The sequence below is a fragment of the Polyodon spathula genome, chromosome 32 (genome assembly GCF_017654505.1).
Source record: "Polyodon spathula isolate WHYD16114869_AA chromosome 32, ASM1765450v1, whole genome shotgun sequence".
Taxonomy (NCBI): domain Eukaryota; kingdom Metazoa; phylum Chordata; class Actinopteri; order Acipenseriformes; family Polyodontidae; genus Polyodon; species Polyodon spathula.
In genome coordinates, this window is record NC_054565.1 from 2438327 (window position 1) to 2455300 (window position 16974).

General features: G+C 36.0%; 1 protein-coding gene across 3 annotated transcripts; it reads left to right on the forward strand.

Annotated features, from left to right (window-relative positions):
• The first annotated feature begins 1227 nt into the window (after positions 1 to 1227).
• Positions 1228 to 15871, forward strand: mtf1 (metal-regulatory transcription factor 1). Of its 3 annotated transcripts, XM_041234191.1 has the most exons (12): positions 1234 to 1465; positions 2919 to 2970; positions 3129 to 3386; positions 8602 to 8840; positions 11127 to 11258; positions 11506 to 11579; positions 11700 to 11833; positions 12382 to 12459; positions 12785 to 12887; positions 13107 to 13669; positions 14470 to 14533; positions 14807 to 15871. In XM_041234191.1, exons 3-12 carry the CDS (start codon positions 3183 to 3185, stop codon positions 15253 to 15255), a joined length of 2040 nt encoding a protein of 679 aa, XP_041090125.1. In that variant the 5' UTR covers positions 1234 to 1465; positions 2919 to 2970; positions 3129 to 3182; the 3' UTR covers positions 15256 to 15871. The 3 variants fall into 3 exon arrangements, with proteins under 3 accessions (XP_041090124.1, XP_041090123.1, XP_041090125.1); XM_041234190.1 differs by having other exon boundaries at positions 1228 to 1465; positions 2919 to 3386; positions 14473 to 14533; XM_041234189.1 differs by having other exon boundaries at positions 1230 to 1465; positions 2919 to 3386.
• The last annotated feature ends 1103 nt before the right edge of the window (positions 15872 to 16974 follow it).

The following is a 16974-nucleotide window of genomic DNA, read 5'->3' on the forward strand; positions in this document are numbered from 1 at the left end:
TTTTTCATACATGATGGAACATTTTTAGTTTTAGTTTTATATTTTATTGTATTGCCAGTAGTGTGTAACTGACATTTTAAAACGTTTTTTAGGAATTATTTATCAGTGAATAAAAAAATAAAAGATGTTTTTTTTTTTGTTTTATTAATTTGATTTTGCTTGTGAAATTAAAAGATATGTGAATGTATTTGTGTAAAATCAGCATTTACACACAGCATAAACATAAAGTATCTTTTATTGTATGAAAACTCCAAACAGCCAAATGATTTCATGTAGAGAACTACTATGGGACCATGAAGAATAATGACAATATTTATTCACTATTTCATTTATTTAAACTAATTTATAGAAGGAGTGACACATTTGGTCATAGTTTATTCTGCCTACTCACCAATAATTTTAAACCCAATATCAAAGATGTTTACTAGTAGAAACGTCATAATAAAACAATTGTGTACATTCTGCTAGCATTAAATCACACTGGTGATGTCATGGTCCCGTTGTTAATTTAACTAAATGCAATCGAATTACAGTGCAATAATATAAGCAGTGGAGCAGAAAACTCCTATTGTAATGCTGTGTAGAGCCTCTTTACAGTAGTTACGAGTAAGGTCATATTTCCTAGGACAGATAATTACATTTCATTAATTTCAGTCAGTTCTGTTTAAACTACAGTTCCCAGCATCCACTCGGGAAACTTTAAGTCGGGGACGTGTTTGTGGCGACACTTGGAATGTGTATGTGAAAGTGGAGCAAAGGCGCTCTACTGTATTTCTGGGCGACGATATATGCCTAAATTAGAGCATATTAATACCGTACCGCACGTCTTTCATTCCCATGTTTTCACTACAGACTTACTCGTTTTTAAATAATAATAATTTAAAAAAAAAACGAATTCCTTATGGTATAAAGACTGACGAAGACTGGAATTTGAGAAAACCCGTGGTTGATAGATTATTCATTTATCATTACGACAGTGCCACTCGTGAAGTGGGTTACTGAATTGGGTTTTCGTCAAGACACCGTATTTCCTTTTTGTTTTTTTTAAAGTAACATGACTTTTACAAATAATAACAACACATTTTAAAGTTTATGTGTCTAGATTTAGGGATAGGCGACCACCGTAACAGATTGCAAATAAATTACCGTAAACGTGTTTGTGTGTTGGGGGTGTGGGTGAAGTAACTACAGTTACTATAGCAACCTGCATATTGTTTATTTATTTTACAATAGATACATTCTTTTCAATTAGACCCAGTTATTAATAATAACACAACACAATATGAGGTAGATACAGAATACTTTTAATTTACACTCGAGTGTATAAACGAAATATTTCCCATGCTGCCTCTGAAGAGGAAGCTGGTCTGACGTTTTATTTTAATCATGGTGCCGCTGGGGAGGGGACGAAAAGAAAGTGCAAGCAGCCTGAAAAACAGACAGGTTCGGCATCTCAAACACACTGGTAAAATGATTTACAATTATTAAAGTTGTTCTAAAGAAACTCAGTGTTTTCATTAAACCCCAGCTTTTGTATGTATTAGATTGTCTGTTCCAGGAACGATTGGTTTAGTTGCAATAGCAGTGCTCACTGAATACGGTGCAGTGCCAGTATATTACATTCTGGAGCTTTCGGTATAAAATAGCAATCACAGTAAGTAGCATATTGTCTGTTTGCTTTCGTAAAGTTTGTTTTACGTAAAGTTAAATTGATTTAGCTTTTAGATCCGTATACAATTATTTGGTTGTAAATAAAGGTGAAATGTTATGATATCATTATCAGAATTCTTGGCAACAAACCATGAAGAATTATATACACGAGTACGACAAAACCCCAGGTAAACAATGGTACAGCAAAACCGTATAATCCAACACGTATTACTGCTACCTGTATTGTGTAAATTGCATCTGTTGTGACCAAACCTCAAATTCTAAAACACGAAGCGCTGTTAATAATATGCATACACGTCAGTAAGTGCAGACCTAGTATGTTTTCAATAGATGCGCTGCTATTATTGGTTTTGTAACGTACTGTACTTGATCTCAGTAAATTGAGTACAACATTTACGTACAGTTAAAGTAGCTGGTCATTTGTATCGTGTTTGGCTTTGCTAAAATAAAACCGTATTGTTGCAAATTAGGGTTTGAAAGAGAAAAAAAAAAAACAGAATCCGTGGAATGTTCATTTAGTTGTCCGTCACCGAAGTACTGGCCCTCAGTTTGTACTGTGTTGTATGGGTGGTGGGGAGGAAGTTCGGGGTGTCACCATTAGAAATTGATATGAATAATGAAAATAATGAGCAACCAGGCACACTGCTACCATGGTTCCTGCAGTACGGGTATGTATGCTGAAGCGCAGGGATGCACAACAAAAATGTAGATGCAGTAGCATGCCGTTTTACCAATCTTGTAAAAATCTGAAGTAAACCAAAAAAGTATATATTTACCTTTCAAGGGTTATCAAGTGCTGGATCAGTGTATAAGTACTATATACGAATATATATATATATATATATATTATAAGTATTATATATATATATATATATATATTATATATATTATTATATATATATACTTATATTATATATATATATATATATATATATATATATATATATATATATATATATATAAGTGACTAGCTATTAACAGGAGATCATTGGCATAGTAAACTAATTTTGAGCATTTCTCAAAATGAAATGTTTACTTACTATCCTGGTGGCTTACTCAAATAGTGTTGTGCAATTGTGATAATAAGGGGAAGCATCTGTCAGTTTTTTTTCTTTCTGTCTACATAAGTGAACCATGACACAGTTTCTAACTTGACACAGAAGACAGTAGAGATCATTACATACATGAAACATAAACGAGATTTCTTCCAGTTTATTTCATTCGGCTCTGTTTTTCCTTTTAAACAGAAAACTGCAGAGCTCTGACGGTGTCCTGGCACTGAACTGCATCGGATCATGGGTGAGAATGGCCCACACAAAAACAACCTGTATTTTGAGGTTGAGGTGGAAGAGGATGAGCTGACCCATAAGGATAAGATGGTAGAGTTTGATAAGAATGGGCTGCTGCCCTCCTCCTCTGGAACAGTTTATGACCGGACAACTGTTCTCATTGAACAGGACCCTATAAGCTTGGACGATGAGGACGATGATGGGCAGTGTGAGTCCCACAGCATGACGTTTTTAGCCGAGGGATCTGAGGAAGGGTTGACTTTCATGGCTGATCATGAGGGAATGTCTCAAGGATATGTCCATCACACCATCTCTCCGGATCAAATCCAGTTCATTATTAACCCAGGTTCTACTCCTATGCCAAGGAACATAGAGGGAGCGACCCTTACTCTACATTCAGAGTGTCCAGAGACCAAGCTGAGAGAGGTATAGTTCATTATATTATTACCTAGAAGATGCCATTAAGTAAGATTTAAATTTCTTCTACCGCACTGTTCAGAGCCAGAATGGCCTGTGTTGCAAGTTCATTTCAAGGTTTACATTTTTGTTTCAAAATTCATCTGTCTAGTGTAGTAGGTAAAAGTTAAGAAAAATCATGTCATGGGTTATGTAACCAGCCATTGGTTCTGAACTTCTCAACTAGTCATATGCCCCCTTTTGTGGTTGAGCACTGGCTGGCATCTTTCAGTGCCATTGTTTTGTTGGTGTAGTCAATGTAGAGAGAAGCACTATGGCTTTGCTGGCCAGTCTGTTGTGTTGCACACCTGGGTTTTGCATATAGATACACCTGTCCTGTTGTCATAACTTTCCAAGGACTTCCATTAGTGCATCATAATCTTGGGGTATATGGAGACTGTCTTATTTGTCGCTTACAGGACTTCTGTAATTATTAATATTATTGAGTCAGTTGTGTACCTCCATGAGTGTTTTTTGTTGTGTGTATAATGGTTTTCAGTAAAGAGTTAATCACATAAAGGTTCAGAAGAAACATTTTTTTGAAAATATTATTTTGAACATTTTCTACTGAGTTTATGCAACTTACCTGTGGTTGCAAATTAAAATAAAGAAAAAATGAATGGTAATGAGGTTAAAAAAAAAACTCATTACCATTCATTTTTTCTTTATTTTAATTTGCATAACTTATGTAGAGATGGCACTACAACTCCCATTGCATAGCAGTTTGATCCAATCCTGGTTTTACCATTAGTTTAATAAGACACACCTGAGCTTGTTACCTATACACTTTGGCTACTCAAGCTCATATTAAAATACAGAATTTGATTAATCTGCTCTGCAATTCCATCGCTGTTGTTAAGAATTGTAAGTCTGCCTTTGTTATAGTCAAAATAGCTTCAATTCTGGGGACCTGAGGATTCTTTTGTCCACCTGCCACAAATCTACATATGAATATAAAACATTCTAACAAAATATTGCACGTTAGTCTTGAAACTGCTTTTGAGATTAGCAGTTTTTTTATGAACCTCATATTTTTTTTTTTTTTTTTTTTTTTTCCTGCAACAGTCAAATTTCTATATTTTTTTTGACATGGGGAATGTGCAGGTTAGAAGGCTGTGTGGTCCAGTGGTTAAAGAGAAGGGCTTATAACCATGACGTCCCCGGTTCAAATCCAGGCACAGCCACTGACACGCTGTGTGACCCTGAGCAAGTCATTTATCTTTTGGATGAGAGTAGCAGATGCATAATTTACACGCTGTAGTCTCCTGTAAGTCGTCTTGGATAAAGGCTTCTGCTAAACAAACAAGTAATAATAAAGTATGCATGCTGTCTAGACATGCAAGGGAAAAAGTTAGTGACCTTTCCCTGTTCATTATATGGAGACACATCTTATGGACTGCTGTAATTAATTAGAGGTCATTTTTGTTGATTTATTCTCTGAGGTTTGGGAATAGTTTAACAGCAACCAAACAGCATACTGTTGGACACGGATTTGATAAAGAACAGATAGTATAATACAATCTATTCCCATTCAGGGGGAAATGTAATTTCCTTTAAAATTCAGGTGACAGGCGCCCTCTTAGTTTTCCAGTTGCTTGCCCCCTATATTCATCTTTTGTTTCCTATTTAAACTGTGTGTCAAAAATAGAAATGCCTCGTTAAGTTTATCCTAAACCTCTAAAAGTTTAAATGCCATTGTCAGTGCTGTATGTGAACATTTGAAAAAAAATACAAAGTAAAACACTGCATATGTGTTGGTGACAATGACCCCTGACCCAATAGCTGCTATAATTAGTTTTTTTAGCATGACAAGTCAGCACCGTCCATGACAAAGTAATAAATAGTGCATAAAAATACAATAGTCACTGGGGATGACTGCAGTGAAGGTGATAAATTAGGAAGGCAACATGCAACGTTTCAGCATAGCCAGTGCTGCAGGCAATGGGTACAGAAACAGAGCAACTGTTTTAATAATGTCAGATGCCCTTTAAAATATATCTATCCTGTGCATTTCAAAGTGCATTGTCCTAATGTTACATTTACATGAAGTATACGTGAGGGTTTGTCTGCTACTGTCTATTGTTACATTACAATGAAGCATTCTAATGGACATTAAAAAAAAAAAAAAAAAACTGTTGGCATTTTTCCAAATAGTGTGTTTGATATACTGGACCTACTGCACAGAGATTGTATTCAACTTGGATTGTTGAGTAACAAGCTTCATAAATTGAAAAGAAAAACATACTGTAGGTAAGGCTTTGTGTCCATTGTCTAGTGTTTGTTGCTGAGATAAATGCAATTGTTTGCAAACCTATAAACATTGCATCTGCCAAATATACAGCAATTTTTGTCTTATAGGTAACAAAGTGGCTGTGAAAGAGATCATGCATCTAATATGTCCTTTTGATAAAGCAACAGCCTTTCAAAGGTCTTTTGTAAAGCTGTGCAATCATAAGTCTCTTGTGCAGGTAATCGATATATGAAAATGTAATGCCTGGCAGAGCTAAAACACAAGTAGGTTAATTTGACTTAATTTACCTTTTCTCTTTACCTCCTGGCTGCAAATAGCCTGTTGTATGCATAACAAGAAATGCTCATGGGGAAACTTTTTTAAAATATATTTGTTTATTTTAAACCTATCAAAAGATTTAGAAAGCTTACAACTTACCCACCCATCCTGCCATGCATTATGTTTTTGAAATGTAATCTTTTAGTGAAAACTAACCTCTCTCACAGTGTGTGTGTGTGTGTGTGTGTGGTTTGTCTTTTAAAGTAGAATTACTGATTTGATCCTAATTTCATCTTAAAAGATGGTGCTGCAGTATACTGTCACTGTTCAATTGAGAATGCTATTCTCTATGAATGGTTCTCTTATCCAGCTCAAAATAAAAGCAAAAAATGTTTTATTGTGTCTCCTGTGCTGCAAAAAGCTGGGTGTAATTTTGTATATCAGTTGACCAACTTGTTCTGATAGTCCTTTATAGCAGAGCAATCCTCTGAGCTATTCAGAAATTGTAACTTTGTCTACTTTCCGTTTGCACTTGTTATCCGGTTGCACTTCATTAATTTTGTTAGCTATGCAGTACGCTATACAGGCTGCTGTTCATTACAGAGGGTTTGCAGACTGTGTTGGATGTTTATTGACTCAAAGGAGTTCTATAAAGTTAATTACAGAGGGTTGGTGCTGTTTAAACTATTATTTTCTAACACATGTCTGTATGAACACAATAATAAAAGCATCCAAGCAAGTCTAGATTAGCACAGTGATTTCCTTCACATGCAGGGGCATCCCTGTTTAAGCCATTGAAGGCTGATAAAAATCCATTGAGGGTGCCTTGGTTTAAGTCAGTAAAGCCTGCTTGAGTATCCCAATTCAAGTCCACTACCTAACCAAATAAAGCACAATAATAAACCAGCAGTTATTTTAGCTCTTAATGTGTTTAATAAGAAAGAATAATTAAAATGTGTGGGTAGATCTCTGTTGCTGTGACTGGGGTTCAGCAGGTTCATTTGCATTTAATTTAGTATTCTTCAGAGCCGATAATATAATGTATTCATTGCCAGCGAGTCACAAGTTGCACTGCAGCGGTGTGGAATGCTTGAGGCTTTCGCCAGTACAGTGGAGCAGGGGTTAAGGGAGAGAGAGATTGGCTCATACCAAATAAAATGACTCCTCAAAGAAACTGATGTTTTGTTATACATGTTACAAATGTAATCTCTGTCGAAACTGAACAGAATTGAATTGCATAAAACAGGTGTTTTTGTTTGGGCTTCTTCAATTGCCCAAAAATATTGCTGTACATTTAATTGCAGTTTCATTACCCCCGCTCCCAATTGATTGGTACCCTTGATACATCGTTACCTCAAAAGGTTGAACAGAAATGTCGAGCATTTGGTAATCGTGACACAGCATAATGCCAGGGTTTGGCACAAACTGCTGTTTCCTGCTGTTAGTGTACAGAAATAGACTGCTATAGAAAAGAAATGCCTCACGTAGGCTTTCATTGTAGTCAGTCCAACAGTGGTTTGTGCCCTGCAGCAGTGAAGGTTTAAGTTCATTTGTATTTTTAATTGTGCGTGTCTGTTTTGCAGAAAAAAAAGGTTACTTCAGCTACTTTACAGCCAACGAAGTGTAAAGACAGACTCGTTGTGTTTTAATTAACTTGAAGTAGACTGCAGTATTTCATGATTATATTGATGTAGAATGTGTGTAATATTTGTCTACTTTAAAAGAAATGTAGCTGTCCTTAGTTGGCCTGTGCAGATTGTTTTATTATGTTTGGCGATTATTACTTCCATATAGAAACTCAAACATTACATCATTGAAAAAATAATTAAGGCAGTGTGAACAGAAGCACAGTACTACATCCAGTAAGTTGGTGGATCTGCAGCTATTGTATATTGGCAGAACTTAATCTATGTGACACAATGGGCCAGCCATTTAAAAATATGATTTTACAAGCTGCAATTGTATTACTCTACTGTGTGTACTGAAAGGTTCTGTTTTTGCTTCGACTGGTTCTTTTTTTATGGCTAGACATGGCACAATGTGATGCAGGAAGAAGCACATAGTACAAGTTTCAACTTGCACATCTTTTGTTGGATCCCAATAAAGAAATGTCTCTCTCACTCCAAACCTTAAAAGGCCAACTGTTCACAGACAGACTAAAACTACTGTGAGGTTGTTGTCAGCTGGGTGTTAAACACTGGCAGTGTTCTGATGAAAGCTGCTGTTCTGTCAATAGGGGGGAGAAGTGTGATTTCTTCTTTTTTTTTTTTTTTTTTTTTTTAAAACTATAGCTCTGGACTTTGCATTTCTGGATCACCTTAGGGACACAGATCTTTCTTTGAGGCACCCTGTACACATGAGTTTACATGCATCTAGAAGTGCTTATCCACTAAGGGACTTGCCATTAGAAAGAGCTGTTCACCGTTGCTATGACAACAGATGCATATACTTTACAGCCTCTGGTGATCTATGGAGTGGCTTGGCTTTGCCTGTCAAACCAAATGTGTAATTTGGTCTTTCATAAAGTAGTTTATTTGGCTTCACACCAAGCCTAAGCTTGTATGGAAATGACAAGTTCAGAATCGTGTGATTGGTAACTTGCAGGCATTAGTTGAGATCTGAAAGTCCCATTGAGTTTGTTTTCCCTTGCTTGATTTCGTGTGTCTTTCCTTGCAGGTTAAAAGATATCAGTGTATGTTTGAAGGCTGCACGCGTACATACAGCACAGCAGGGAATCTGCGGACTCATCAGAAGACGCACCGCGGGGAGTATACATTTGTCTGCAATCAGGAAGGTTGCGGCAAAGCTTTCCTTACCTCCTATAGCTTAAAAATTCACGTCCGGGTCCACACAAAGGAAAAGCCCTTTGAATGTGATGTTCGGGGCTGTGAAAAGGCATTTAATACACTGTACAGGTAAGGAAGCACCAACCGGGCTGAACTGTCTAGGAAACAGATCACTGTTTCGCAAACAGATGGATTTTTTTCCTCCCTTATAAAAGTATGATCTGTGGAATTGATGTTTGCACTTTGACACTTTTTAAATTAATAATACATTATTATTATTATTATTATTATTATTATTATTATTATAATTATTAATAATAATAATAATAATATAATAATAATAATAATAATAATACATATTAGATCTATGTTTTCATGGGTTTTTTTAATTGCAAAAACACATTTATTTTTTTTTTAGCTTAAATCAAATCTGCAGTTTAACTTTTGGAGTTGAGTGATATTTCCTAATAGTCAAAACGGCATTTATTCCTACCAGAAATTAAACAGGTTTTTACAAGTAAATAAAGTACCATAAAATGAGTGTACGTTTTTATTATTCTTTTAATCAAAATGCAGCAAACTGCCAAACTTGCCCCAGCTCTCTTATGTATGAAATCCTGAAGTCAATAAAATACATTCAGTTCAATCACAAATACTAAGCTAGTTGTATTTCAATTGATTATTTTGGCATTCGTTCTTTAGCTGTATATAAGGTAAAACAGTTGTAAAATAGATTCACATTTACTTATTAAACTATACTTTACTGTGATATTTGCCAAATGGAAAGCCGATGGTAATCACTTCTGCATCACTTGGACTTGTATAATATGCCTTTTACAGCTATGAAGAATGTATCACTGGAATGCACAGTCCTCATTAATATTCATTAGCCTGTAAAGGAAATCCCTGAGCAGCCCTTTTAATCAATAGACAAGCTTGTTGCTCTACTGATAACATGAAGGATGCCAGCAGATATTTTTTGGAGTGAGATTTTCTCGATTCTTGACTCCGGAGGTGCTTGTTTCACACTCTTTGCTCTAACACTTGAAAGCATGCTGCACATTTAAATTGGATTTGCAACTGGACTGGGTCTCACACTACTCTATTCTTGAGCCATTAATGTTGAACTCTCAAGTCTGGTATCTGCATGATTAGCAGTCTTACTCCAAAAAAAAAAAAGCAGCTGTCCATTTTCATTAGTCTTGACAATTAGAGTTATTCTGAAACTACTTTAAAGGTCATCATCTCCATAAACACTGAAGTAATGTTCCATTGGATTGAAACAGGGTCAGTTGCTTTTGTAATGTATTTGATTTGAATCCAGCACTATCCCATGACCTTCAGAAACTGGCAAAACCTTCAGAGTCCATGAATTCATGCTGTATCAGCGTGTGCTAGAGTCATCATGCTGCTCAACCTTTTGATTCTGTCAACTTGCTGAATACTTGTGTTCTCTCTCTCATATATATATATATATATATATATATATATATATATATATATATATATATATATATATATATATATAATGATATCTAGACTGATATCATTATACTGTACAATACATATTCAAGGTTCATATGCAAGAAGTGTATCATGATTCATTAACTATTCAAGTTACCATTCCATTTCTAAAGACTAGTAGACCTACTGTAACATTATCAGAGACATTGAGGCAGTGCATCTAAATCCCATGCTTAATAGTAGCTCATCAATTTAATATTTCTTTGAATTAAATCAGCTGGCATTTCTAGATCCATGTCATTTTAATGGTACTAATGGTTTAATTGAAAAATAACTGAATTCAGTCATTTGAGTTGGATTGTACTTGGATTGTGTATGATGGATTGTGTAAGTCCCGTGCTTACCTGGTGTCCAGCAAGATCAGGTTTGAATATTTATAATCAGATAATTGACTCATGCTTACTGTATTGAAGTGTCACACTGCTGTGATATTTATTTATTTGATTTTGTTGTTTTTTTATTCAACGAGTCACCTGTATTTCTAGTTGGAACATATGCATTTATTCACAGCTTTGTTGTTCAGGCAGTATGACAAAATATTTGAACAGCTTTTAAAATATAAGGTAATGTTCCTTCCATGTAAACAGTGTTATTTTCCAGAGCAATGTCAAGTCCAGGTAGTAGCTGTTTGATTGGTGTGTACAGTGTTCCGTATGTTGAATTCGATTCCCATTTGTCCTACTGTACAGTCATTAACCTGACCACAGATCTACTGTGAAATGGTAAAAAATAATCACCCTTTTTTTTAGTGTAGGACAACTCATTCACTTGGAATAATGCTCTTAAATTGAAGTCTTTCCAGGATTGTTTTTTAGAACTAGATATTGGATCAGCTTACGAAGGGTGAATCTAATGCAGAAATAACATACACATCTGCCTGTGTGTTTACAGACTGAAAGCACATCAGAGGATTCATACAGGAAAGACGTTTAACTGCGACTCCGAAGGCTGCACTAAGTACTTCACTACACTCAGTGACCTGAGGAAGCATATACGAACTCATACAGGAGAAAAGCCATTTAGGTACATTGATTTATTTCTTTTTTTTTTTCTCTGCTTGAGAACAGAGCATACAGTTTGTCAGGATTGTGTCAGTGTTAATACAGCTCCCTTTTAAAACCTGAAGTTTCTGTTTTACATATAGACAACACATAATATAAATAACATATTTTCACAATATAATAATGTGTGCCAATTTTAAATCACATGTATATTTCAAGTTATTTTAACTGGTGGGTATCGTAACAGGCACACTGTGCTTTGGTTCTAGGTGTGACCATGATGGCTGTGGCAAGGCCTTCGCTGCCAGTCACCATCTTAAAACTCACGTCAGAACGCATACTGGTAAGTTCAGCAAGGCTGGTCGAGGCTTCTTTATTTTTTCTGTTACATATTGAATGTGCTGAAGTTAAACTGTACAATATCAGAAGGGGGTTTTGTATAACCATGTACTAAACATTGCAGGAGAAAAACCTTTCTTCTGCACCAGTGGTGGCTGTGAGAAGACGTTCAGTTCTCCGTACAGCCTGAAGAGTCATATAAAGGGTCATGACAAAGGACAGCCTTATGGGGGAGCACTCAGTCATTCCTTATCAGAGGTTAGTGTACTGTACAGTACATGAAGGTGTACAGAGTGGCAGCCTATAAAGCCATTGTTTTATTTTCTTCAATACAGTAGTTTGCAGCCGAGCAATTAAAACTGGCAGGTTCAGGCCCCAGAATCTTGACAACAAGATTTTTTATGCAGTCCTCGGGATGAAAATGGTGTCATCAGCTACATTGCCCCCCTGGACCATAGATGTCTTGTTGCTCATTGACTGGTGCCTGCACCAGCTCTGTGGTTGGAGCACAATTGTTTTACTGCCACCCTGTTTGTAGCTATAAGTTGTGCACTCCACAGTACCATATGACAAATTATTTAGACTTTTCATAACGATACCTGCAGTGTCAGTGTCTTTTAATGGTATCTCGGATGCCAGTTTTCTTATTTGGTATTGTTTTTATGAAGTTGTATTGTGTATGTATTGTACTGTGTTGATGAGTAATAAAGTGATAACTGGCAGTCATGTCAAGTACTAGTATTTTCTTCCACCTTGGTTATTTCATCAATGAATATTATTCACGTATCAAATGTGTGTCTCCACAGGATGCAAATCACTCACTTTGCCTAAGTGATTTAAGCTTGATTTCCACAGACTCAGAACTCAGAGAGAACTCAAATACTGTAAGTCTACATGCATTATTGTGAAATAATATCAAAAGGAATCGTACATTTTAAATGAAAAAGGTCATTGATAGGCCACAGACTGAGAAGGCTGACCCCCTGACCGTTGCTATAACAAACAATATATTATTTGGAAGCCTTGAGAAACTTCTTAAATACTTTATTCTGATCTAAAGGGATTTTTAAGGATAACTTCTGTATAAGCATCAAATAAAAAATGCACAATGCTTGCAATAAAATAACTTGATTTGTTTTTAATATTGTACCGTTCATAATTGATGTATTGACGAAACACATTTAAATGTGTCCTACATTTCTGTTACAGTCCCAAGGTCTGGATTTAAACAGTGTTACACCGGTGAGGGTATTTGAGTTGATGTTTCAGAGCCCAGAAAACAGTGTTAATCAAGATGACTCTCAACATGCAGGCAAGTATAGCAGAATTTGCTGAGCAATTGCATTTACACTATTGGAAAAATGAATATTTTTAAAGATCTGATTATATAACATACGTTGCACTAAAATGTGTAACAGTTTTTCAGTACCTTAAAGAACAACTCACTACACCAGTAATGAAAGCTAGGTGTTGTAAATGAGTATTTTCTAACTCTTACTCCTAATATATGCATACATATTTGTAATTGCAGATGCATTGATTGAAACGTTCAACTCTGACAATCCGACTGGATCTCCTGTTCAGCCTACTGTTGCGGACTCCTCTTCGCTTTTATCTTTTCCTGTCCAATATCCAACGTCATTGCAAACGAATGTGTTGGAGCCTTCCCAGCCAACTCCTCCACCAACAACTGCCCTTCCAACCGCCTCTGTTGCCAACAGCCCACAGCAAACCCTGTTTGGGAATGCACCCAACGTGTTGCAGACAACTGAAGTGCCTGTCCCATCAAGCTCACAACAGTACCCAGCCAGTCAGCAAGACTTCCTTCAGCAGGCTTTGCCTACACAGCCCATCTCGCAAGGACTTCCGGTGGTAGCGGGAACTAGTGCCACTGCTAGCACAGAGCCACTGCCAGCCATGGGGCAAACCACTGTGCCTTTAGCTGCAAACCCAGTCTTGACTGGTAACCCAACTATAGCAGTTGCCCCGACTCAGAGCACCAGCATTCTCCAGCCAAACATTGTAATGGCGGATCAGAACCTGCAATGGATTTTAAATGGTGCTGCAAACGGCCAGCAAAATTCTGACCAATCGGTAAGTGCATTATTAAATCAAGAAAATAAGCAACAGGACTATTTGTTATAATGATAGAGGAGTCCCTGTTGTTATATACAGCCATGACCAAAAGTTTTTCCTATATAATTAACTAATTTTGTGAAGTCGAATGAAACCAGCTCAATAATGTTACATTAGCATATTCAATTGCATACTGCTTTGTAGTTCTTCATATACTTAACAAAAAAACTGACAAATTGAAGTTAGATGTGACATTTCGAAATCTAACTTGAAATACTGTGCTACTATTATGGCTTCCGGTAGACTTTTGCGATGTCATTTTGTAGTTTCTTTGATTGCACAATGTTAAATAAAAGATTTAAGTTATATAGTTTTTTTTTTTTTTGTTATTATTTTAATTATGTGTCAGTCCTAAAATTCTAGGTGATACTAAACTTTTGGCCACAGCTGTGTATAGATAAGCCCAAATGCCTGCTATTTTCATTCCTGATACAAGTGCGAAACCTTGGTTTTGTTTTTGGTTTTTTTGCTTTTTTTTAGATGCTAATTCAAATAATATACTGCATTTTTTTTATATTATAATGCGATGCCTGGAAATCTTACATCTCTGACAATTTATTATTCTCTTAAGGACTAAATGTGCCCTATTTTTTACAACTGACACACTACTAAGCTTTTAACATTTTATATGTAGGTTATTGTTGTTAATAATAGATATGCTTATCTGGTATTCACAGTACCATTCAGAAGCAGTGGGATGCATTGGTATTACTTTGTTTAATATCCAGGTACATTTCTTGTTAAATTGTCTTCCACAGCAGCAAGGTCCTAAGGTTGAAAAATTGTTTTTTACCACGGCAATACCAGTGGGAGGAATTTCAGGTATGTGTGATTAGTTTAGTCTATTTTGTTTTATTTGTATTTATTTTGCATTTATTAATTTTGTAATCCAGTGGTTGTCTAATTATGTACCGATAAAGAAAACTTAATTACTGTCAGAAGAAAATAAGACTTCACCAGAGAAGTGCTGCTTTATATAAAGTGCTGCTGTTCTTGAAGTAATGTTACCATGTGAGGAAATGTATCCTCACTTTAGTGGTAATAGTAAGTGAAGAGGTGTTGCCAATTGCTTTTCTTATTCTTTGTATATTTTAGGAAACCCAGTTCAGCAGATCGGTCTCAGCGTTCCGGTTATCATTATAAAGCAAGAAGAATCCTGTCAGTGTAAGTGTTCTTGCCGGGACTCTGCTAAAGAAAATGCAGCAAACAAGAAGGACACGTCTCCTCGTCCTCCTCCCCCACCACCTCCGCCTCCACCTCCCCCTTTGAATAAGGAGGACCTCCCCACACCTTCACAGAGCTCGCTCCAGCAAACAAATCCTGAATCCCCACCTCGGATAGCCCCCTCTGCTTCAGAGGAACCCAGCAGCCGAACCCAACCGCTAGACCTCCAGACAGACACCTTGATAAACATGGACATGTCCGACTTCCTGTCTCTACAGAGCCCGGAGACTCGATCTCATATAAGCACTATTGAAGCACTGCTGCTGGTCGCCGATGATTTTAATGTTGGCGGAAATAGCAGTAACAGCTTCTCCAAGTAATGGTCTCTGTTTCTTCTTCGGTTTTGGAGGTTTGCGTCACGAGAAGAAGTCGGTCTGCATCGAGGGGCTTTTTTTATTTGAGGAAGGATTTTTTTTTTGGTGTGTTTTATAGATTTTCATTACAAACAAGCATTTTGTAAAGTGAAACCATAACTAGATAGACAGAAAAAAAAAAGTTCATTATTTACAGTTGCAGGCTATTGGGCTGTTAAAAGAAGAAAGAAAAAAAGTACATTCCCAGAAACAACAATTTGTCATATGTAACATTAATAGATGTAATATTTTATAATACAGCACCCTGTAATGTTTGCAGTACTAAATAAATTAGGCCTATGGTCCTTTAAATTATTCTAACCATCTAAGAAAAATATAATAACCTGTTAATAAACTCTTGTCTTTTTTTTTGTTTGTTTAAAAAAGGGAGATTGAGGCCTTTATATCTACAAGAAAATCTGCCTATTTCAAAATTCATTTAACATGATCTGTGTTTTACGTTTTTAATTTATAAAACTGTATTTCTCTCTTATATTTTTGTTTCTCTAGTTACAACATATTGACAATGGAATCTGTTGGCAGAAATCTGAATTCAAATAGTTTATTGCTAATGGCTTGCTGTGTGTGGGTGGGTGAGTGGGTGGGGGTGGGGGGGTTGTGTGTGTGGGCAGGTGGGTGATTTAAAACTGAAGGCATTTACTTCCATCTCGGAGGGCTGCTACTACCTTTCTGTCTAATGATGAGTTTAAAGACTTGAAGGAAACTGTCCACTATTTATAGCATTTTTCTGATTTATGATGACATACCTAAAGTGGTATTTGTAGCAATACTAATACAGTATATAATTAGACCTGGGGATAGTTATAATTACAATTAAAGCATAATTGTTGGCTGAAATTACAATAATAAAGCTATTTTGTTCAATTACAGGTACAATTATTCTGCAGTAATTACAATTATAACTACTATTGCACTAAAAAGTTACATAAATAGCTGCACACATTGGTGATTACTCTGTTTTATTCTACCAAGCTGTAATCGCAGGTACAAATTCAGAAATACACTATATAGTGTTGTTGTTTTTCAAAATAATTGGGGACACTGAAAGTGGTTGAGAGTATGAGAAGAATGTTTGATCAGTGTAAAACTGAATGATAAAGCTTGGTAATTGAATTGTAATTGATCAATATGGTGATTACAATTACTCAGGTGTGGCAAGATTTAATTACAATTGCATTGTAATTGCAATTACAAATTACATAATTATAATTTAATTGACCCCAGGTCTGTATGTGATCTTAAAAACATGTTTTTAAAAAGCTGTATTTCATTTATTTTCTTTTAAACCCTGAACTAAAACAATCACCTCACGTGACCTTGATCTGGCAGGCAGAAATAAACAGCTTTCTACTTTCACTTAACGAACTGTGACAATGTAGACTTGTATAGATACTGTCCTTTTTACTAAGTCGTTTTGAATCATTTTAAATGATCTGTTTGGATATTTCTCTAAAGAAAAATGATAAACGAGCTTTTATCCTTTATGGAAACAGTAGTGTTTGGACTTTTAATCGGCAAGACAGACTGGTAGATTTAGGATGCAAAACCATTGGATTCCCTTGTTTCTGACGGCATGGTACCAAACACTAAATGAATGTGATATTACACAAAGGCCACCTGTGATTCAGTTCAATGAAATACTATGCTGCTTTTGGGTGGCCCCAG

What these genes read in the sequence shown, in the direction of transcription:
- mtf1 (XM_041234189.1), top strand. Translation starts at nt 2,967, where the DNA reads ATGGGTGAGAATGGCCCACACAAAAACAACCTGTATTTTGAGGTTGAG. An exon ending in TCAGAGAGAACTCAAATACT is followed by an intron (nt 12,460 to 12,784) that starts GTAAGTCTACAT and finishes TTTCTGTTACAG; the next exon opens with TCCCAAGGTCTGGATTTAAA. An exon ending in AGATGACTCTCAACATGCAG is followed by an intron (nt 12,888 to 13,106) that starts GCAAGTATAGCA and finishes TTGTAATTGCAG; the next exon opens with ATGCATTGATTGAAACGTTC.